We start from the raw sequence: 22,872 nt of genomic DNA on the forward strand, positions 1-22,872 counted from the left end.
GCCCTCCATTGGCCGAAGGAGCAGGAGAGGGCGGGAGGGATAACAAAATGTAACCAGAACAATGGAGGTTTAATCCTGTTGGCTTTCCTATAAAATACAGGCGTCACATCCCCAGCCGGTATAAACCAGCATTAGCCTCCATTCCATTTAATGCAGCAAGGCCAATTCACACCACCAACGGATCTGGCCCCAAGGACAGAGAGGCCTCTTCCCTTTCAGCTTCCCATTCTCGTTGCCCTTCCTTATTGGGCCAAGTAGGGCCCCTATCCTGCAACACGTGGCGCACCTTCAGTCGCAGCTGTCCTCGATATAGGCATCGGGTGGCACTCAGTGCGTCGCAGGATTGGGCCTTTGCAGTGCCAAATTCCCCATTTAGAGACAATTCTGCTTCCAGGCCCAGTGACTGGTGCATTTCTCTGTGCTCCTTCTCAGCTCCGGACTTCGCACAGGGGGCGGTTTGGATGCAGGCTGCTGTCTGGGCCCCCCCATCGCAAATATACACATACATGGATGTCAGTGGGAGTTCTGCCTGTGTGAGGACTACAGGATTCCACCCATATGGCTCAGACAGAACTTGGGGAAGTGGTGTGTTTTAATGAAGCCGCATAGGTAGTTTGGGTATGGGAAGAAGGGAGAAGCTGCTGAGGGGTAAGTGCTGTAAATTTGCATTGTCGATTGCACATTTCACACCTGACAGCACTACCCCATGTGTGTTCACTGTAAGCTTGGCGGGGCTCCTTCCTCCAGCAAGAAAAAAAAAACCCCACAAGGTTCATGTTTCAGGCTGCGGCCACGAAAGGCAGCCGTGTGCCTCGTACTAACCAGGATTCCGAATGGAATCCAGTTCCAAATGCAAGGGGTTTTCAGCCACAAATTTTCAACTCCTGAAAACCTAAAGTGTTTCAGGGTTTGTTTTTTCAACTAAAACTAACCAAAAATATTTCGGCTGAAATCATCCATTTCCAAGGGGATTTTCCATGTTGATGAATATGCCCATATGCTCAGGGTTCAGCCGATTGCCATATTTGGGGTCTGGAAGGAATTTTCCTCCAGGGCAGATTGGAAGAGGCCCTGGAGGTTTTTCGCCTTCCTCTGTAGCATGGCTGTAACAGGAGCAGGTTCTTTGCACTCAGAATATGTCCACGGCATGGCTGTGGCTGGTCCAGGTCAGCTGACCCTGGCTTGGGCTGCAGGGCTATAAAATCGACATGTAGATGGTCAGGCTTGGGCTGGAGCCTGAGCCCAAACATCTGCACTGCAATTTTTAACCCCGCAGCCTGATCCCTGGGAGCCCGAGTCAGCTGACCCACGATCTGCGATTCGGTGCCGTGGGGGTTGTAGGGCAGTGTAGACGTACCCTGAAAGGATGGGCTCTGAGCTCAGCTGTCTCTCTCTCTTGAACGCTCACTTTCTATCCAAGCCATTGCAAACACGAATGAGTCAAACCTCCAAGCCCGCTTCTTTGAGGGGCAGGTTCGTGTCAATGTCCCCATTGCGCAGATGGGAACCCCAGGATAGACCCTCCGTCAAAGGGCCTGCAGCTCCTAATTGCTGACTTGCTGGAGGATTCTCTGCTTCTTGAAGTCTTTAAAACACAATTTGAGGACTTCAATAGCTCAGACATAGGTTAGGGGTTTGTTATAGGAGTGGGTGGGTGAGATTCTGTGGCCTGCGTTGTGCAGGAGGTCGGACTAAATGATCATAATGGTCCCTTCTGACCTTAATATCTATGAAACAAGCTATTTTTCCATGAAAAAAAATTTCCAATGAAACATTAACCAGCATAACCATTGATGTAAATCAGGGGTAGGTGAAGTCAATGGAGTGAAATCTGAATCAGGCCCCATAAGGACTCATTATTGTAGGTGGGTTCAGAGCAGATTTGGATCTCAAGCTATGCCCTCTGCCCCAATGAGCAGAAATAGGGAAACCCTTTTGAAGTAGGGAATTATACAGACAAAGGGCCAAAATCCTAACATCCTTCAAGGAGGTTTTACTCCAACCTTACTCATTCAAGCTCCTATTGGCTTCAGCGGGAATTTTGCTTGCACTAGAATGAGTAAATCTTGAGTAATGGCTGAGCTGGGTTCTGACCCAAGGAAAGAAGAACAGAGCAGTGACTGATTTTGGGACAGGGACATTGCCACATAGGGCCATCTCTGTTCTTTGGTCCTGTTGCAGGGAAGGGGCAAACCTCACAGTTTTGATGCAAGAGCAGGGGTGGGCTGGGAGTTGTATTTCCATAGAGTGGAACAACATACAGCAGGACAGATGGGCCTAAAGGAAAAACGTGACTGGAGTAGCCTCCAGAGGGTGTTAGCTCTGCCATCAAAAGAGCTTGCAACAGTACCTCTAAATGAAATAAGGAAGGAGGAGATGAAAGACAACAAGGCCACGTATTAAAATGCCAAATTCATCCAGCTCCTCAGAAGTGAATGCAGCTGCATTGGATGCAAACTGGCTGCAGGGGACAGGTGCTTTCCTTCAAATCAAAGGGGGTGTGCACGCACTCACCCAGCCCTGAATCAAGGGGGCAATTCTGCCTGGAATCTGTCGACTCTTCTGTTTGGTTTCCAGAGCAGCACACTTAGATGATGACATCTGGACACACGAGAGAGTGTCAAACATCCCACAACGCATCAAGAACAGGCTTGGTTTGGGGCAAACCTCATTTGGGAGAAGGCTTGGCCCCTTCTCCTTGCTGCCAACCCCCATAAAATGCCAGCCACGTGGGCTGAGCACTGTCTAAAGACGGCCTCTCATAAGGGCCCACAGACACCGTGGTGGTGAGTTTGGCGGACACGTCTAAGTCGAGTAAGTTCTACACCGACGGACTGGAACAGGGTCCAAGGTACAAGAGTGGCCTTTTGAGACAAAGTGATAACAGAGGACGCATTCTAACAGAGCGCAATACGACAGTGAGAGATTGGATCCACGTGCAATGGGAACAGTACTGGGTATGTCTCCCCTGCTGTGACTGCAGCTCGCACGAGAGCTAGCTCACCTTTGTCTAGCTAGCTAACAGTGATGCCACGGCAGGCTTCAGTGTGAGCTCTCCTAGCCCTAGGCCACTGGGGAATTACTTGGGCGGCTAGTCTGTGCTGAAGCTTCGCTGTTCTGGTACCTGAGCTAAGTTGATTCAAGCTAGCTGGGTTATGCGTACGCAGGCTGCAAGCACACGCCTCCGGTTGCTGCGTAGACATACCCTCAGTGATGCTGTGATGGGTGAGGTATAATGATCTCAACAGAAGCACCCCTAAGTTGGATCTGAACTGTCTAGACTGCTGAGGCAGAAGTGGGACAGATCTCCCAGTCAGACTCTTACTGGTGCTTGCTTGCTATGAAGAAAGGTTAGGTTAGTCCAGGCAGTGTAGAGCAGGAAGTGATGGGGAAGGGAATTAAACTCTCACAGCCAGACCAGTTATTTTACCCCAACCGGTTCCCCCATCCCCAGCTAGAACAGAGGGAGCATTAGGGATATAAGATCCATCAAACCTGGGATCCTGCTCCCAGTGGCAGCCAGTGCCTGCTCCTTGAGAAGATGGTGATCCACTGCCACAATGCATCTGACTGAGTGTATCCAGTCCGGACCTACCGGAGAGGGATGCCTTCCTGACTTCTCCGCATCAGAGATCGTCAGGGGCACAGAGAAATTATGACTTTGCAAGCACAGGCCTGGAAAGCAGGACTCCTGGGTTCTGTTCCCCTCTGCCACAGCCTCTCCGCGTGATTTGGTGCAGGTCGCCAACCGCTCTGTGCTCATGGAAGCAGTCCCAGTGAAGTCAGCAATTAAGAGCTGCCGGCCCTTTGACAGAGGGTCTACCCTGGGGTCCCCATCTGCGCAGTGGGGACATTGACACTAACCTGCCCCTCGAGGCTTGGAGGTTTGACTCATTCGTGTTTGCAATGGCTTGGATAGAAAGTGAGCGTTCAAGAGAGAGAGACAGCTGAGCTCAGAGCCCATCCTTTCAGGGTATGTCTACACTGCCATACAACCCCCAAGGCACTGAATCGCAGATCGTGGGTCAGCTGACTCGGGCTCCCAGGGATCAGGCTGTGGGGTTAAATTGCAGTGCAGATGTTTGGGCTCAGGCCCTCACGGGGTTCCAGAGCCTGGGTTCCAGCCCAAGCCTGACCATCTACACGTCGATTTTATAACCCTGCAGCCCAAGCCAGGGTCAGCTGACCTGGGCCAGCCACAGCCATGCCGTGGACATATTCTGAGTGCAAAGAACCTGCTCCTGTTACAGCCTTGTGTGGGGGCATTTACCCTTCTCAGCCTGCCTCAGAGGGGGCCCTTATGGAGAAAGCCCATCTTGGGCCTCGCCGCAATTACCTCCAACAGCTTTGGCTCAGCCCCGAGAGCAGCAGCAAGCATAATTCACAAACAATTTAATTCTGATGAAATACCGCTGCAGCAGCAACCGCATCTGGGGCGGCATATGCCCTGGAGCCAAACAAACAATGCCTCAACTTAATGCTAAGCCCCACCTGTCACTCGCACGCACTCCTCCTTTCCCGGAATGCAACCCGCCCTTAACGGGTCACCCAGGGATTGCCTTCAGGCCTCGAGGAAACATGGTGCTGCAGCCACATTTCTGAGATCAATAAAGATTCCTTAGGTACCGTGCATACAAAACAAGAGGCCAGCTTGCTTAGCGAGCGTATCCAAGCTAAGCTACCACACCTGTCCATCAGCCATGGGGGGACAGGGGTACTGGCTGTCAGAGAAGGGGAGAATTCAGCAAGGGTTTGAAATTAGTTCAGGTGGGGAGCTCTGTTCCGCATCCCCCCCTTGCTGGCTATTATCAAGGCGGATACCTGGAGGAAGAGAAGCCTCCGTGAGACGGCAGAGCATGGAAGGAACAGTTGACATCCTGCTCACGTTCTCTTGGGGGCCCCAATCCAGCAAAGTGCATGCTTAAGCTTAAGCGTTCAGATTCCACTGCAAATAAAACACTTGTTTTTAATTAAGCCACCACAAAAGACTCTCCCCGGAACAAAAGGAGGAAGTTGCCTCCTTAAGATCTCGCTTTTAGCTGTACAATAATTAGGCTTTGTTTATTGGTTTTACGGTTCCATTTAGACGCTTTTCTTTTCTCTCTATTTTCCTCCCTCACGTTTCCTTTTCCCGTTTTATTTTCAGTCAATTTCTTCTTACACAAAATTCTTGCAGCTGCATAAACAACCCCTTTACCACCACAAGCTGCTCATGCATCCTGACTGATTGAGCCGACTTTAGCACCAGCCCACAGGGCTCCTTTACCAGCAACTCTCTCTGCAGGATGCTCTCCAGCACAAGGGACATTTGTCCGATCTTTGAGTGGTCTGACCGTTAAAAATCCCCCAGGCTCCAAGATCATGGGGGAGGGGAGGGTGATTAGAATCACACAAAAATTTGAAGGGGAGACCTCCCGCAAAATTCAGCGTCATTTCACTGCCCGGAAATGTTAGTTTTCTTGTCAGGCCTCAGTCACGCAATCTGATCCTCATGGGAGGACCCTGGTTTTGTCCCATTGACTCTAGATACAGGGGGCTTGCCTGCCCCCTATATTCTCTCCCCCACTGTAAACCCCTACATTTTAAGTGTAAGCTGCTATGAAACTTCAAACTACAAGGCACATCAAGTCCCCATGCCTGGGGCTCACTTTGTCGTCAGCTAACAAGATGCCAAATAAACTCGCATACCAGAGACTAACCACCCAAGCCTTTCCCAGCTGGGAGGGGAGAGGACACACTATTATAGCCCTTGCTGGCTATTATGGAGAGAGCCCCTGACCCCATACCCCTGGTGTATCAATTCTGCACAGAATTTGAAGAGAGAAGCACAGGTTGTAGGAAGAATGAGTTTGGAGAAGACACCGGGGAAGTCAGTCTGTGTGCACATGGCTAGAATGCTGTTACAACTGCAGCATCTCTGTAAACAGTTCTCTTAAAGAGACAGTTTCATTTTACAAACATGGAGTCCTCCCATGTTATTTTCCACCATGCAGTACATGAAACACCCAGAGTTTCTCTGAGCCTTGGGCCTCTCCTGGCTGCTGACCCTGCCTAAGAAGCAGGAAGCCTTACATTTGGCTTCCCGTAGGTCACATGCCTATTCCTCCTCATATGCTGAGACTACAGCCCTGTTTTAGACAACCATAACAGGCACACTGGGACACATGCATGCACTGCAAGGCCCAATGCTACAGATTCAACATCCCATTCCCCCCCTTTCCCCCCCCCCCCCACACACAGCCTGCATGGTGTAGGAGTTTGGGGCAGGCAGAAGGAGAAGACGTCACAAAACTGGAATCTGGGTCTCTCCATGGACTGGAGCCCATGACTTTGCAAGGGACCAGATTTATTTGATGCAACCCTGCTCCCAGAAGAAGAGTGGCTACTAACAATGGTCATGGTCTAGGTCAGATCACAGCCCAATGCCAATAGAAGCTGGTCACCAGAGGGGCCAGGCGCGTGCAACACTGTTTGTACTGGAAAGTGCCCAGTTCTCTCCAGTGCACTGAAGATCAGAAAAGAAACCACACAAGCCTCCTCAGCCGTGAACCAGGGCAATGTGGGATAGCAGCAGGAAAACCATTTACACGAGCTGTGCTACTGCACTCAGGATCACTTTCTATTTTGTTGCTAAAAAGGACAGAGGTGGATCCTGAGACTGAGTTTGAGTTGATACGGAGCCCTAAGAATACCCCAGTGCATTTAGCACGGTTGTTAACCAAGTGGGGAGATTGTGTACATGGACAGGGAGAAAGGGCTCTTCCACAATCGTGCTAGAGGAAACAAAGGCTACTTAAGCACCCAATTTAAACCCGATGAAAAGATAGGAGAGATTTTCCCACACGATGCATGATCAACCTGTGGGACTCATTGCCACAAGATAACGGGGCGGGGGGTGGCCCAAAAACCTACCAGCATACAAAGACTGGATGTTTACGTGGATCATGAGAATATCCAGAGTTCTAACAGTGACAGATGAAAAACCACCAAGAGCTTGGGGAGCAATCGAAACCTACCAGTTAGACCTCTAGCAGGTTAACAGCGAAACAGGCTCCAACTATTGGGGGTCAGGAAGAAACTTCCCCTGGGAGCAGGTTATCCCACCTCTGGCTCCTCCAGGGGGCTCTTGCTCCTTTCCCTGAGGCAGCTTTTTGCTGGCTACCGTTGGAGACAGGATACTAGACTAGGTGGTCTGCTCCAATGTGTCAATTCCTGTGTTCCTCTAGCATAGGAAAAGCAATAGATTAATTCCTGCAAGGTGTGTCAAAGCCATATCTTAGGCCTTGTCTACATGAGGAAAAAAAAAGGGGATGTAAATTTAAACTTATATAGTTATACCAGTATAATCCCCCATTTGGACACTCTTATTCCAGTATAAAAGTGCCTGTCTTTCGTGTAGCAGATGCGGCTTGGAAAAGAGGTTATGCTAAACAGAAAAAATCCATTGAGACCAGAATAAGCATCCACACAGGGGTTCACACGGGTATCACTACATCAGTAGAACCATTAAAGCTTTCCTGTGTAGCCAAGGCACACCAAGACCTAGGTTCAATTCCCTGCTCTGCCACAGACCCCCACCCCCACCTCGTGTGACCCTGGGCAAGTCACTTAGTGCCTCTGTGCCTCAGTTCCCCATTTGTACAACGGGGTAATAGCCCTGCCCTGCCCAGGGCAGTTGTGAGGATAAATATGTAAAAGATTGTGAGGGGCTCAGATTACACTATGGTGGCAGAGGCCGGATAAGCACCTAAGACAGACTGAACCCTAGACAAGGTTGTGCAGCCTCCTTCCTGCCACTTTTACATGGCTCTTTGCATAAAAATAAAAATGGACTGAGGTTAAAATAATAAAAATTAAAGAGAAAAGGAGTACTTGTGGCACCTTAGAGACTAATCAATTTATTTGAGCATAAGCTTTGCTCAAATAAATTGGTTAGTCTCTAAGGTGCCACAAGTACTCCTTTTCTTTTTGCGAATACAGACTAACACGGCTGTTACTCTGAAACCAAAAATTAAAGAACATTTCTCCTCTCTCCTCCACCTGTCTCTCATTCTTGCCGCCTCTCTCCCTCCCTCTCCATTCCTCTCTGAAGCGAATGCATTCAATCTTTTTTGTCTCAGCAAATGGCTTTTAAGTTTTCTCCCATTCTCTTCAATTTATATTATTTTAATTATTGAATAGCCCTCTCGCTCATCGTCTGGAACATTAACGTGTTTTTAAAAGGGACCCAGGAAAAATCAAACTCCATCAGTGATCTGTTTTGCTGTCTCAGCTAACAGCCTCCAGCTCTCCCAGGAGAGCACAAAACTCATTGCAGCTTGCAGGGCAAAGGGACGAAGAGGAGAGGGACAAAAAAAAAAACCCCAAAAAAATCTTGGAGAGAAGACAGTGAATTCCAAGATATTGGGAAAGGAAATAGATGCCGTGAACCAGAGCTGGGAACCTGCACTCTGGGCGAAGGGTTTGCTCTTGGTCCACGTTTTCTGCTTGTAGATATTCCACTGCAGCTGCTTCTGCATTTGCATTATATTTACATTTATCTATGCGTGTCCCTGTATCTCTGCCGGTTGCTGCTAAGGGGGCTCTTGTTCAAACACACTTTCTAGCCCAGGGACATTACCGTGTATAAATAAGTGCTCAGCAAGAAAGAAAGTAATTAAAGAGTCCTTGGAATTCTACTGGGATTACATGGAGGTGGGGACAAAAATCAGAACAGAACTTTCTGCATTAGAGACAGCCCCGTTCACCCAGAAGGATCAGAGTTTCAAGACTCTTCATTGTTCTTTGTATTACAGTGGCATCTAGGATTCCAGAGCGCCATGACTGTCCACCCCACCTTTGTAAGAGACAGACCCTGCCTGAAATGCTTTACAATCTAAATGGCACAAGACAAATAATACTAATAAGGCTTAGTTTTTATCTAACACTTTTCATCCATAGATCTCAAACTGCTTTATAAAGGAGGCTAGTATCCTTACGCCATTTTACATATGGGGACACTGAGGCACAGGGAAATGACATGATTTTCCCAAAGTCACACAGAAAGCCAGGGTAGAGCTACCAATAGAACCCAGGTCTCCTGGGTCCCAGTCCAGTGTTTTATCCGCTAGGCCTCCTCCTGATTTTACACATGGGGAAAGTGAGGCACAGAAAAGCCACATGGCTACTCAGTGTCACACAAAGGCTTCACAGGGGAATCAGGCATAGAACCCAGAGGTTCCTACGGTAATGCCACATCCTATACACCAACCAACAGGCCAGCCACACAAGTGGCTAGACCAAATGGCTAACCAATACTACTCCTGGGAGAATTCTGTGCCACTGCACATGCGCAGAATTCATGTCAGGCACAGAGTTTCCCCACCCACCTCAGAAAATACACTGAGCCAAGAAATGCTGCAGTTCTGCCTTTCACCCCCAGAGGCCAGAACAGCCCACAGCCAGCTGCATTCATCACAGCACCTTGCCCACGGAGCCAGGTTACGACAGACAGAGTGGGGCACCTGGGGATCACAGACCCAAGAGCTAGTGGGGTGACAGCATTGAGCCAGGGGCTGAATGGGAGGTGGGCTGCAGGGCCACATGGGGACAGGGCCAGATGTGCCTGACTCAATGGGAGAGGCTTGCGGTCAGCCAACATCTGCATGGGGGAGGCTCCCCAACTCCCTTATGATCCAACTCCCCCCCCAAAAAAATCCTGTTCCATACTCTCCCACCCACACCCAACAACCCTCCAGGTTCACTCCCAGGCTCCATACCTCTCCCTCAGCTCCTCCGTTATCCTGACTCCCCCAAGCCTTTGAACTGCTTCTGAGGGGTGCAGAAAATACATTTCTATATTGTAGTTTAAATGAATTACTCAAAGTTCTGTATTAATATGCCTAGTAAGGAATCTATTTATCAAAAAACATTTCCTGGTTTGTTTTTTTCTTTTTCTTTTTTTTTTTTTTTTTGGTCTGCATTGTTAGACATTTGCTGACAGGTATTTTGAGAGAAATGACAAAATTATTGAAAACTGGCATGATTATATTGTGTTATTTTGACAAATAAAACATGCAGAATTTTAAAATATTGTGCGCAGAATTGTTTATTTTTTTGGCGCAGAATTCCCCCAGGAGTAAAATACTAAGCCTGGCAATAAGATAACACACACGAGGTGAGAGAGAAGGTAGTCAGATCAGCTACTAATAATCCTCTAAGAGGTTGAACTAGGAAGGGTAGGATACCTAGAGACCTAAAGTAAATAATTTTCAACAGGGGGTATTGATCCATAGGAACTGATTAGCTAATCCATACCCGGCCCTTCAGAGGGACAAAGCTAGACCGAAGTAGAACCAAAATACCATTTTTGACCTTACTCATCCAACTCCCAGAAGGTATGTTGCACCTGCGGATGGACTTCAGAGCCACAAGCTTTTAGCTCATAACAGCAACAGAGAGGTGCCAAGAAGCATCAGTCCATCATGTGGCTATTCATGCTTTGCATACATTTCTCACAACATTCTCACATGCTACAAATCTCAGGAGCAACAGGACACCGTGAATCCCCTGGAGTACAGATGCGGTCTTCACAATGGTGTCCTTACCATGACTCTGTAACAGATAGCTGCCTTCATCTCCCAGTGATAAACAGTTTAAGCGATGGCAATCATTCTGCTCCTCAGGAATTAAGGGAAAATATGATCTCAAGCTTTGGGTATATAATCCATAGCCCATTATCCAATCATCTGCAATAACTGGTGTCATGATGATATACATTAAAATGCCTCAGTGTGCTATCTGTTTGCAGGCAGATGAATTGAGAGCATCCTTCTATAGATGATAACTGCGTGGAGGGAGTCTCAAACATATCTGACTGCTCCCATCACAACCATGAAAGATGGGAAGGGCTTATCAGCCCACAGAACGGGAGAGCAAACAAAGCCCTGGCAGAATTGTTTCCCACCGCTTGTAGTTAGCTAGAGAGAAAGGATCACCTTGGGGTTAGGGCTCTGCATTCAAACCCCACCTCTGCCACAGACTGCCCAGGTGACTTTGGTCAAGTCACTTCATCTTACTGGGCCTCAGTTCCCCATCTGTAAAATGGGGATGGTAATCCTTCCTTTCTCTCACCCTTGGCTCATCTTGTCTGTTCAGATGGTGAGCTGTTTGGGGGACAATGTCTATACACAGGGCCTGTACAGGTAGGTCTATATTGCAATCTGAGGTGCAATAGTGCCTCAGGTAGACGTACCCCAGCTAGCAGGGCTAAAAATAGCAGTGTAGACAAAGCAGGAAGGGCTTCAGTGTGGGCTAGCAAAGCGGGTATGCACGCAGAATCCCTGCAAGGCTTGTACAGCCCACGCCACTGTGGCTGCACCACTATTCTTAGCCAGGCAAGCATTAGCCGTTGTCTGTTGACCCATGGTGCAATTACACCCCCAACTGCAGTACAGATGTACTCCGAGGGGCTTCGGTCATACCAATAATGACTCAGGCTGTAAAGTCAAACACTCCCACGCTAGAAATGCCCGTGTTTAGGCTGCCCTTGCAACCTTCAATCTGTGCCCTTCTGCACACGCATTACAATACAATCTATACAGCCGGTCTGTGTAGCCATGGGCTCTCTCTCCCCCACACCCATCTTTTACAGCCCATCTTTATTTACCCAGCAAGCTCTGCTGGGCTGGTCCTGTCCTTTATTTAGGCCTGGTCTACACTGGGGGAGGGGAGGATCGATCTAAGTTACACAACTTCAGCTACGTGAATAACGTAGCTGAAGTCGACGTACTTAGATCTATTTACCGCAGCGTCCTTACTGTGGTAGGTCAACTGCTGACGCTCCCCCGTTAATTCCGCCTGCGCTTCTCGCTCTGGTGGGGTACTGGAGAGCACTCGGCGGTCGATTTATCGCATCTTCACTAGACGTGATAAATCGACCCCTACTGGATCGATCGCTCCAGAGGTAGGTGTAGACATGCCCAACTATGCAGCAACTATCACAGCGGGACACAATCCCATAATGCCATCATAGGAACAGTAGAACGCATCTCGCCATTTGGAAGAGTTTCCGACGTGCTTGTTCTCTCCTAGGAGGGGTTATAGACTTTACCAAGTCCCTCCATCTGCTGAGCAGCCACCATAAGAACTCAGTGGAACGGTATTTTGTTTAAAACCCTGCCAATGACCTCCATGGAATCCATGCATGACTAAGAGCTGCGTGACGAACAGCTCCAACTGGCCATTAGAACACTGACAACACTGCAAAAAGGACCCCCGCAAGTGACTCCTAGGTTGATTTCTGTTGTGCAATTTGTTCATATTAGTAAACCAGTCTCCAGAGGAGATCTGAGCTGCTGAAAAGGTTACCTGGGTTGGAATTTAGCCACTGGTGCTAACAGACCTGCTTTTATGAAAAATGCCCCGGGTTTGTTGGCTTTTGTTGTTTTATTTTAGAAGAACTCATGTGGTCAGGACCTCAATTTTATATCTCATCCCTAAGAAGGCATCTCTGGCAGCACGGGGCACTAGCTCATTACTGACCTGAGAGGAAAAGCATAGCCTGCTAAATCAAGCCCCCTTCTTGCGGCACCCTGGGTTTCCCTTGGAGGTCTCCCGTCCACACGCACACCAGGCTCCAGCCTGCTAGTTCAGGAGAGCTGCCAAGTTCATTGCCCCAGGCAGTAGGAATGCAACCAAGCAGCAGCATGGCAAGGAGAGTAGAATAGGAGTGAGGGGAGGAATTTGCAGGTTGTCCTCCAACAGCATAGTGGTATCGCCAGACAGCGGTGTTTCCACACGAGGTACCGACTTTTCTCACTTCACTGTACAGTGCAACAAAACTCCCCCACCCCACCCCCAGGAAATTCACAGCTGTTACTAGGCTGCACCCTGTGGTCACTTTGCGGTAGATCTCTGATCACCCTCACTCCCCACTCTTACAAGCACACACCCCTGCAATTTGAGCTAAAGGAGAATCTCCATTAGCAACACCAGGCTTCACCATGCTCACAGCATCCCTGGGAGGTGTGGAAGTGCTGTCATCCCCCATTTATAAATCATTAGGAATTTGGCCATAACTCTTTCAAAACTTGCCACAGAACCTTTAACGACCCAAGAGGTCAGGACCTCAGTTTCAGACCTGCTCTAGGAGCTGGCACTGCATGGAATCCTGCTAGAATATGGGGAACTGATCAGTGCCATCTGCTGAACCCCCAACTCCATTTCCTATGGTGCGCCCAGGCTTTCCCTTGGGTCCCTCATCATCCCCCAGGGCAACAGAGCAGTGTTTGTATTTTGAAACTGGCCTTTCAAATCCATTTCATCAGTTTCCTTCTCTCACACCCACTGACAGCGTGTCCTCCCAGACACCCAGCTCTGATTAGGCTCCCAAAGTATCTCAAGACCAGTTGTCTCAATAATGAAGCCGCAAGGCCACGAGGCACCAGGGAGTGCTCACTCAGAGGGACACCAAACACGCTTAGCACATTCCACCTGTAACCCCACAGGGCTTTGCTCAGCCAATTGTCCACATGCCGCAGAGAAAGGAGACGCTGCAAGCCTGTTAAGCAGACAGGAGGGGTGGGATTCAGATACTCATTCTGGGTGGAGAGGGAGGGACTATAGTACCAGATCAGCATGGGACCACAAGGTAAAATATTTTACCCTGATATAGCACCTTCTATCAGGGAGCGGGAACCCTGCTCTGCAAACAGTGAGTTAATTTTGCTGCCTGGAGGTTATTAGCAACCTGGCGTGTGTGGGCACTGCCCTCTAGTGGAGGAAATCAGAACTGATCACCTGTGTGTCACAGGCCCAGTACCACCACCTGTGATTCGCCTGCAGCTCAAGCACTAGGAGCTTTGGAACGGAGAGGCTCGGAGCTCTACCCCAGACCAAGGGTGCTGGTACTAGGGGTGCAGCAGCACCCCCGGCTTGACATGGTTTCCATCGTATCCAGGGTTTACAGTTTGCTTCCATGGTCCTCAGCACCCACACTATACAAACTATTCCAGTACCACTGCCCCAGATGGTAGAAGAGGCAAATGTCTAACTTATATGGCCCGCAGCTAATCAGCATCTCAGAATCTTTACTGTATTGATCCTCACCTGCGATGCCCAGCAGTGCTATTAACCCCATGGTACAGATGGGGAACCGAGGCAGAGAGACATTAAGTGATTTGCCAAAGTCATGTAGGAAGTCTGGGAGAGCTGGGCATTGAACCCTTGTCTCCCAAGACCCAGGCTAGCGCCCCAACCAGTAGGCCAGCCTTTGAGTGTCATTATTGCCTATTTTACCGACCCAGGAATTTGCGACTCAGAAGTGACAGGACTTGCCCAAGCTCACACAGTGAATCAGTGGCGGAGCTGGAAATAGAACCCAGGAGCCCTCACGTCTCCATCACAAGGTCATCCCTTCTGCCTCTAAAACGGCCAGCGAAACGTGAACCTGGTAAGCCGCCCCCGCAAGGCAAAGGAACTCACCCCATGCATGGGCATGGATCTCCCTCCTCCTGCAGGTGAGGAATGCCTGTCACACGGCCAACCTCCCGTTCCCTTCACCCACCTGCCCACACCAGCAGCATGCATATTTCTCTCATCTGCAAAGAGCCCTACAATAATCCCTCCCTATGCCCTCTGCAGAGCATCCAATTGCATTAAAATCAGGGACACATGCAGGAGAGAACAAAGGGGTGGGTGTGGGAGCCCTTTAGTTAAAGGTATCATCATGGGGGTGGGGGGTGGGGGGAAGAGAAGGGCAGAACCAGAATCCCCTGGAGAGATGATGGGGGATTCTTTGGACACCCGCAGAGAGTTCGCATTCCCCACCCGCCCACCTTCTTTGCTTCCCCTGCCTGGGAGGGAGCAGTTAGTGCCGTTCATTATTGTTAAAACCCCTGCAATACTTTGCTCTGAACGGTCGCTGGTGGGTTAGTTTAGCCGCTACCATCAGTCACCCCATGTGCTCCTTTCCCCGGCTGCAAAGGGGGTGGAGGGAAGGCGGGAGGGGTTCCCGGCAGGGCAGGGGATAGGACATTACCTTAAACAAGCGCAGAATGTTGGCCACCATGATGGAGACGGAGCTGCCCGAGGCACCGATCACCCCCACCACACGCTCCGGCTTGGTGATGATGGGGGGCCCACCATTAATGCACCGCACCTCAGTGCTGTCCTTCTCGATCAAGGCCTGGACAAAGGTCAGCGACTGCTCCAAGGCGTGGGTGTCCCGGGAGCAGGTGTCCAGGATGCGAGCGCCCAGGGTGATGTTCGGGAGCAGGTCAGGGTCGTTGTTGATGCGATCCAGGGCAAAGAGCATGGCCTCCAGCCGGTGAATGCCCTTCTCTTTCTTCAACTCACCGCAGGCCTTGCCCTCGGTGCCCCGGCCATGCACAGGGAAGAGGCCTCCCAGGGTGATATCCCCGTCGAGACGGATGGAGTTCATGTGTGGATGCCCCTGGCCCTTTGGTTTAGCCGAGCCGGCTGGGTTCCACCAGCAACTGCAAACACTCAGGAGTAGGCAGAAGGAGAGCTGCTCCATGCAAACAGATCCCCGGCTCTTCCCAGGCATCGCCAACAACACGCCAAAATCCTGCCCCGATACGCAGCCTAGAGAGCCATGCGGCACCAAGCTCCCTTCGTCTCCCTGGCTCCGCAGCCCGGCTCCACCTTGAAGTCTTACCAGGGAGGGAGCGTGGGAGGTAGCTTCTCAGAGAGCCAAGGAAGAGGCAGCGTCAAGGCCGGCTGCAGCCTTTCCGAGGGGACGCAGCATGGTTTCTGTCACCCCTCTTGGTCACTTTCCCATCAGCAGCTCTGGTCTGCTCCAGCATCCGTCTTGCAGCAGGAGGCCAAGCACAGGAGGTTCCTAGGTTGGGCTGGTTTTTACAAAGTCCTTTGCCCGGCCCTTTGGAGGATTCCAGCTGAGCAGCCAGAGGAAGGCTCTGGGCTTTGCATAACTTTCCGTTAAGAAGAGGGTGAAGAAACAAACCAACCAAAACCCTCTGTTCCTGTCTCCACAATCCTTGAAAGGGATAAAAAGAGAGAAAGAGAGAGAATTAAATCATGGCATAAAGAGGACATCAGCTATTCAGACCTTTCATCAGGGAGCTCAACAGAAATGACGCTGTGGTTCTCTAACTCCCAGCCTGTGCTGCCCAGTGTCACGGCACTGGATCTCTCCCTAAATTCTGAGCCAGGCTCAGCAGCCACAGAAGAGATGCTGACTGCTCTGGGAGGGGCTTGTCCACAGCCAAGGATCTCAAAGCATTAATTAAGCCTCACGCCTAACTCTGTTAGGAAAACATTATTCTCCTCCTTTTACACATGGAGAAACTGAGGCACAGAGAGGGGCAGCAACTAGACTAGTTACACAGTGCTAGCGGCAGATGGGTGCAAGCCATGTCTCCTCACACCCCAGCCTCAAGCTTTAACCTCTAGGAAATGCATCCTCACTGCTGTCAGGCCTGAGCGTGCATGCATTACACCAATGTTAACTGGAGTTCGCTGGGCTGGGGAACAACAGGGCCAGGCCCCGTTTGCTAACAGGCACCACGTCAGCTACAGGAGCTAATAATCTGCTGAGCTGGGACAATGTATCCCTCCTTCCACCCATTGGGATGGCATTTGCCCTCAGTCTATTCTTTTGGGCACTCACCAGCTCTCCAGAGCCAGCTCTTTTCCTCTAGTCTGTTTTCTCCCCTGCTCAAAGCTACTCAGATCAAGAGGAAGCATTGTATGCTGGGAATGGTAGTCCTTGCGGACTGGGCTTCTGTGGTCACAGACACCTCAGAGTAAATCTGATCCTCAGGCCCCACTTTGGGATGATGCTACTTATTGAAAGGCTCTAAAGAAGAGCAAGGAAGCAGAAGAAAAGGAACAGGATTGATGTATGGTACAACCCTGACCTCAGAGAGAGAAACATCTGTCTGCGAAGAAAGCCCCTCCAGGAGAAGTTGTTAGTCACAGCTGAACACAAATCTTAGGGCACAGCCTTCTGTTCCCTCCTTCCTAGAGGAACTCAACGCAAGTGTGCAAACAGCTCCCTCCACCGTGTCACCCATCTCCCCCAGCAGAGATCCAGGGTCCTGGGGACTGGAGGGGAGGCAGAGCTGCCTACAGGAGAACAAATGGGGACATTCCTCAATCATGGAGCTGAGAGACTGATAAGAGCCAAGCAGAGTGCAGCCAGGATCCCATCGGCACTCACACCCCTGACCTGCGGCTCGGTCTGCAGTTCCAATCCTGCAACATTTCCCTGCTCCACAGCGGATCTACTCAATCTCCTCCCTTCTAATCACAGCTGGATAAACAACAAGGGAAAGAAAAATCCTCTAAGTACTTTTTTTTTTTTTTTTTTTTTTTTTTAAAATAGTCACCCAAAATTGCATGGCCTGAATTATTGGTATATATTCAGCCTGCCTTGCAGCATTCCTGGCGGTACCATCCTGAGCTCCCACACACACACTCTGCCAAAGAACCTCCGGGCTGACCGGCCTCAATCAGAGCTGGGCGAATAGAGTGAAAATTCGATCGCCCTGATCCGCAGGGATTCACGCCCTCCCTTGTGTTTGCCAGTGTGCCAACACCGGGGCAAGCAAGGGTCTAGTCTTGAGAACTTCCGCAGAAAGCGAGAGCATCAGCGGAAACTTTCGCTCACTGGGAGGTGAAATTCAATCCTGGAGCCAGCCCTTGTGTAGAGGGGTGAATTCCACCCAGTGGAAATATTCTCGCTGCTATATTCTATTTAGATTTCTATTGCTACTAATCCCAAAAGAGGCAGCTATGTAATGCTCTACAGAAGGCTGTCTCCTGGGGGCGACTGCACCAGGCATAGGGCTGCTTCACTGGTCTGTGGGAGGGTTTTATCCTGCTGCCTATCGCCATAGTATCCAAGCGACTTCCCCGTAAAATCAATAGCAATAGCAAAGTCCCTAGCAGACTCCATGGAGTCTCTGGCTCTTCTCCATTTGCAGGGTAAAAAACTTGGCTTGGGGCAGTGTTTGAGGTTTTAAAAAAAATTTCATTAACGATTTTATTAATTTCTTTCTTTTTGGCTGGTGTCATTTAAGAGATGTCATTGCTGGGAGTGTCATTCTTATCTTTAAAACCGTTGGACCAGATCCTAATCAGATCCCATGCACACAACCCATTCGAGGGGATAAGAGTTTGTAAAGCAGAGACAACACACATACAGGCGTGGACATGTCTTGCAAAGGGACGCAGCCTCTGAAATTTCTTCTAGTGATGGCTGCTGCACCTCTGTTCCAGAAAGCCCTCTTCCTCCATCCCAGAAAAATTCACTCCTTTATGCTCTAGATGCATTCCACCAACACATCCGGCACAAATCCGAAGAGGTGAGGCAAGGGGCACTCCGTATATCCATGATGGATGCACACAGTCGGGTCCTCAGCTGGTATGAATCCATGTAGCTCTGTTGATTTCAGTGGGGCAATGCTCCTGTACACCAGCCCTGAGACTCACACCTCGATCTGATCTGCCTAGTCTAGTTCTTCATTGCATCCCGCACCCTGGTACCTGATGCCAGCCTGAGTGTTTCAGAAAAGCTGGCTCTACGTAACTCATCATGGCCTCCCTTCTACACTGCCCAACCATACAAGAAGAGGGGGTCATACAGTGACATATGGATGGTGGGTAACGTGCATAAATGCAATCTAGCTAGACAGTCCATCTCCAGGATTCTGTCACACACAGGATTCATAAAAAATGATTACAGAGCAACTGTCCATCTGCCATAGCAACAGCTGGAGCTATTTAAGAGCTGAGGCTGGGGCAATCCAATCTCAGACTTCAGGGAACCAACTGGAACTGCAGGGATTTTGTAGGAGCATTGCCTGTTCTAGCCTATAGCCTTGCCTCTTCCCAGCATTGAAAAATCATTCATCAGGCTTCCAAACCCCGTGGGGTTTAAAATAGAATATGTCTGAGGTTTTTATTGGCCTTTTGAGCCTTTAGACTTCATGTTTTTGAGCTTTTCTCCACAACCCACAAGGGCTAGAAACGTTTTTTTTAAATGTAAACTAAGATGGTCATGTAAGAATGATTCCAGGAGCTAAAGTTTCAAGGTGGGGGGGGGGGGGAAACCCCACCAAAAAATGGCCAATGTGCAACGCTGCTTCAAACATCCCCATGTATCTCCTGGAACAATTGGCCAGGTGCATTCTGAAGAGCGTTCACCTACCTTGAAACCATCAGGTATTGGGGATGTCTAGAGCCAAGTATTGACAGAGCAAAAAGGACTGGACTTAGCTACGAGCTAATTTCACCTCAGCCTTTAACTCCTTTGTGAGGCTTTGGAGGCTAAAGCTGCCAGGACTGATCTGCCTGCAACTGAGCAGAGCATCTGGACTGCAAGAAACTTCCAGCAAGAACTGGTTGCTCCCAAAAGGGCGTGAGCATTTGGGTCAGTTCTCTAGGGGTGGAGGCCTGGACTTTGGAGATGGAGTTGCTGCAAGCTTTGCTCAAGGGAGGACTGCAGAATTTGACTCCCATTATTATATCTGCTCACAGATCTATAGGCCTAGAGTCAGCCCCAAGAGGAGGGAGGAGATAGGAGAAAATGAAATATTACTTTCCAGCACCAAAAAAAGTCTGCAAAAGAAACAAAGTGGAATCATTTTAGCATTAACAGTTGGTCCCCCTGAAGAGACGTAATTAAAGAGCAGCTCAGTTCTGGAGAGCGGCCCATTAAAAATAGCACTCTGGGGTTCCAGGTTTATGGTCTCAGCAACTCCAGATTAGATTTGTTCAGTCTACACCTGGGGGGGGGGGGGAGGGGAAGGAGGAATGGTTTTACTGATGGCCAGCCCCACAAACTCTACCTGGGCTCCGAGAGTCAAACAGTGCATTGTGGTATCTGCACCATCACCAAGGATGCAGAGTCCCCGGCCTGGATTGTACCCTCAGCACAATGCACAGAGAGGACCCTCTGGGTGCTGACGTTGGCCCTCCAGTGGGGAAGGGAGGGGTCATTTGCCTGCACTGCACTGCCCCTCATCCCTGCCCCTCATGCGCTGCAGACCCCTAAGGCCCTGCATGGCTCAGAGGTCTGCACAGAGAGAGGAGGATAGAGACGAGTCGCGGGGAAGGGGTTGCAGGGGACACACTGTCCCCAGGCCTAGGGCTGTTTATCTGTTCCATAGAGCCAACCCCAACCCCCAAGGGGAGCCATGTGGCTAAGGAGTTGCGATGGGGGTGCTTGTGGACCAAAGCCTAGTATGGAGGCACAGGGCCTCAAGATAGAGGGCACTGGCCTTCCACAGATCCCTTGAGATTTCCCAGGTTTGGCTTCATGGCCTTTTCCTCCAGGGGGAGGGGGTGTGTGAAAATGAGTCCTTCCCCCCCCCCCCCATGTCCATATGGGAGAGCCTCAGAGTCCACTTCTCCCATGGACTCCTGCCCCCATTGGTCTTTACCTCATGAGGGGATGCAATCACCAGGCGTTTTAAATAGAGCGGATGGGGAAGGGAAGCACAGCCACCCCTCCCATGCTATAAAACAGGGGAGCCCACTCCCGCCCATCCCTGGCTTGGGTACAGCAGGGCTTCCACACAGCTCCCCACCCACCAATGTGCCAGGTGTGGCCCGAGATTCCCCCACCACCCCATCTCCATCCACTGCCAGGGCTGGGCAGCGCCTGCTAGCCAGGACACTGCTAACACTTGCACTGAAGATGCATGAGCCAGGCCAGAACCCGGCTCCCTCTCCCCTGAGCCATGCTGGCTCTGCAGGGCGAACAGGGAGCGGGAAAGTCCTCATTTCCACATCTGCACCGGGCTGGTTATTGGTTACATGTGTCCGCAGCTACCGTCTCTCTCCCCTGATTCAGTGACTTAGCAGGAAACGAGCTAAGTCTTTTGCTCTTGATGCAAAGGTGCCAGGGAGGAACCACATGGGCACGGCAGCATCCAAATCCCCACGTTTACTGACGATACACAACACATCAGGCCTCGCCCCACCTACACACGGGAAGCCCCCAGAAGAGCAACGCATAGAAGGCGGCGAGCACCAGTAGAGGCTTCACAAGCTATTTAAAGGGATGCTCCTCAATTCCTGAACACTGCACTAACCAGTACGATGCAAGTTGTACAGTGAAGTAAACCATCCAGCTCACTCGAGCAAAGCTGGAGGGGTCCCTCTGCCTTTACCCTGAGGTGCTTGAGAATAAAGCAGAAACTGGCCCATTGGGCTCAATGGAGCGGATCCTGCTCGGCTCATTGAGTTAAGCAGCAATGCTGATGCTGACACTTCCCTTAGCAGTGTCCATTCGTATGGACCTGGCGGTTTCACACCTCACCACATACCTTTCTTCCATTGCCTCCCAACCCCCGTCTGGCCCCTGCTCAGGTCTTCAAGTGACTCTGACCTGGGCTGCACTTAGCTGCTGTTAAGTGATGCCGAAGCAATACGGCATTCCCTCCCCACCCTGCTGCATGAGCATGCCAGGAACCGCTCCTTTCTCCATCAGTCGCGATCCAGGCTCCAGCTCCTCTCCTTCTCCAGGATCGGGTCTTCCTTGACACTTGGCTGAGGGTGGCATCCATGTGTGGGAGATCGCAGGGGATGAGAAGGGATCCCCCATTTTCTCCACCATTTCCCAAATCAGTCTCCCTCCCAGAGGGACCTCGTTGCACCCCACCCTCCTTCCAGCTGCCACGGACTCACATGGCCCCTTTGGTAATATGATGTGCTCCCTTGCACGGCACCCCATGCTCCTGTCTGACCAATTGCTCACCAACAGCTGAGACACAAAATGGCCCCCTCATCCTGACCCTCCCTGCCTGATTCCCACACTGCCTCACAGCAGAAAGGCCAGCTCTGCCCATGCCCGGCGTGACCTCAGTAGGGCTGGACCCTGGTCCTGCTAGGGCTCTTCAGTTCCTCCCAGAGCACTGGCTAAAGGAGGCCTCTTGAAAGCCATACAAAGCATTCCCATCCCTGTCTCCACAGCACACCTGGACCCTGCTGACCCAGGCCTCACTTCCCCAAGGAGCTGAGCAACTCCTGGTGCTGCTGAGCACCCCCAACTACCATTGAAATCAATGGGGGCTGCAGACGCTAAGTGCCCTGTAGAATTGAACCCCCAGCGAGCATGAAATTCCCCATAAGGGCTCCCATGAGACCACCAGCTCAGCCCATCAAAAGCGGCAAGAGGACAGCTGGTCTTGTGGCCTGGCATGCAAAAAGACCTGGGTTCAGTTCCTGTCTCTGCCACAGATTCTCTGTGACCTGGGGCAAGTCACTTCATCTCTCTGGGCCTCAGCTCCCTCTCTTTAAAGTGGGACTAACAACACTGTTTTCCTCCCACTCTGTCTGCTCTATTTAGCCTTTGGGGCAGGGACTGTCTTTCACTCTGTGTACACGCAGCCTCCAGCACAAAGAGGCCTCTAGAAGCTATTGGAATACAAACAACGGAGACAGTGCTACCCTATCACAGTCAGCTTCGCCCGCAACTCCAGGGGAATCATCTTTCTGGGTCATGCAAACCCCACTTCCTCTGTCTCCATCCAGCCAAGTCAACATTTCTCCAATTCATTTCCATGCTAACTGCATGTAGAGGGAAATTTGCATCTGTGCTCTCAGATTTCCCCTGTAAAGTGACACTGAGCTGGCAAATGGGCATGAGATGTGGAGTGTGAAATTATCTAGGATGCTGGTCTCTCAGTGTCTTTTTCATGAAAGCACAATTCACCGAGACTCCCTGAACACACATACATCCCTTGCCATAGCTTAGATTTCCCACGGGCGAGACTCATTCCTTCATGCCTGAACCACGCACATCAAAATATTGCACCAACCTCCGATTACTCGCTCCCTCTCCAAGTCCCATGGCCGTTCATCATTTCTCACCCGCACCGGTCTAACGGGAGCCCAGATCTC

At 50.5% G+C, this 22,872-nt stretch overlaps 1 protein-coding gene across 5 annotated transcripts in view; it reads right to left on the reverse strand.

Moving 5' to 3' along the window:
• GRM4 (glutamate metabotropic receptor 4) overlaps positions 1–22,872 on the reverse strand; it is a 245,303-nt gene that overhangs the window by 161,821 nt on the left and 60,610 nt on the right. For all 5 annotated transcript variants that reach the window (XM_043533672.1, XM_043533671.1, XM_037885170.2 and 2 more), the window contains one exon: positions 15,020–15,997. In XM_043533672.1, the coding sequence (XP_043389607.1) occupies positions 15,020–15,547 (528 nt within the window). In that variant the 5' untranslated portion in view covers positions 15,548–15,997. The remainder of the gene's footprint in view (positions 1–15,019; positions 15,998–22,872) is intronic.

Source organism: Chelonia mydas, chromosome 21 (genome assembly GCF_015237465.2).
Source record: "Chelonia mydas isolate rCheMyd1 chromosome 21, rCheMyd1.pri.v2, whole genome shotgun sequence".
In the NCBI taxonomy this organism is placed as follows: domain Eukaryota; kingdom Metazoa; phylum Chordata; order Testudines; family Cheloniidae; genus Chelonia; species Chelonia mydas.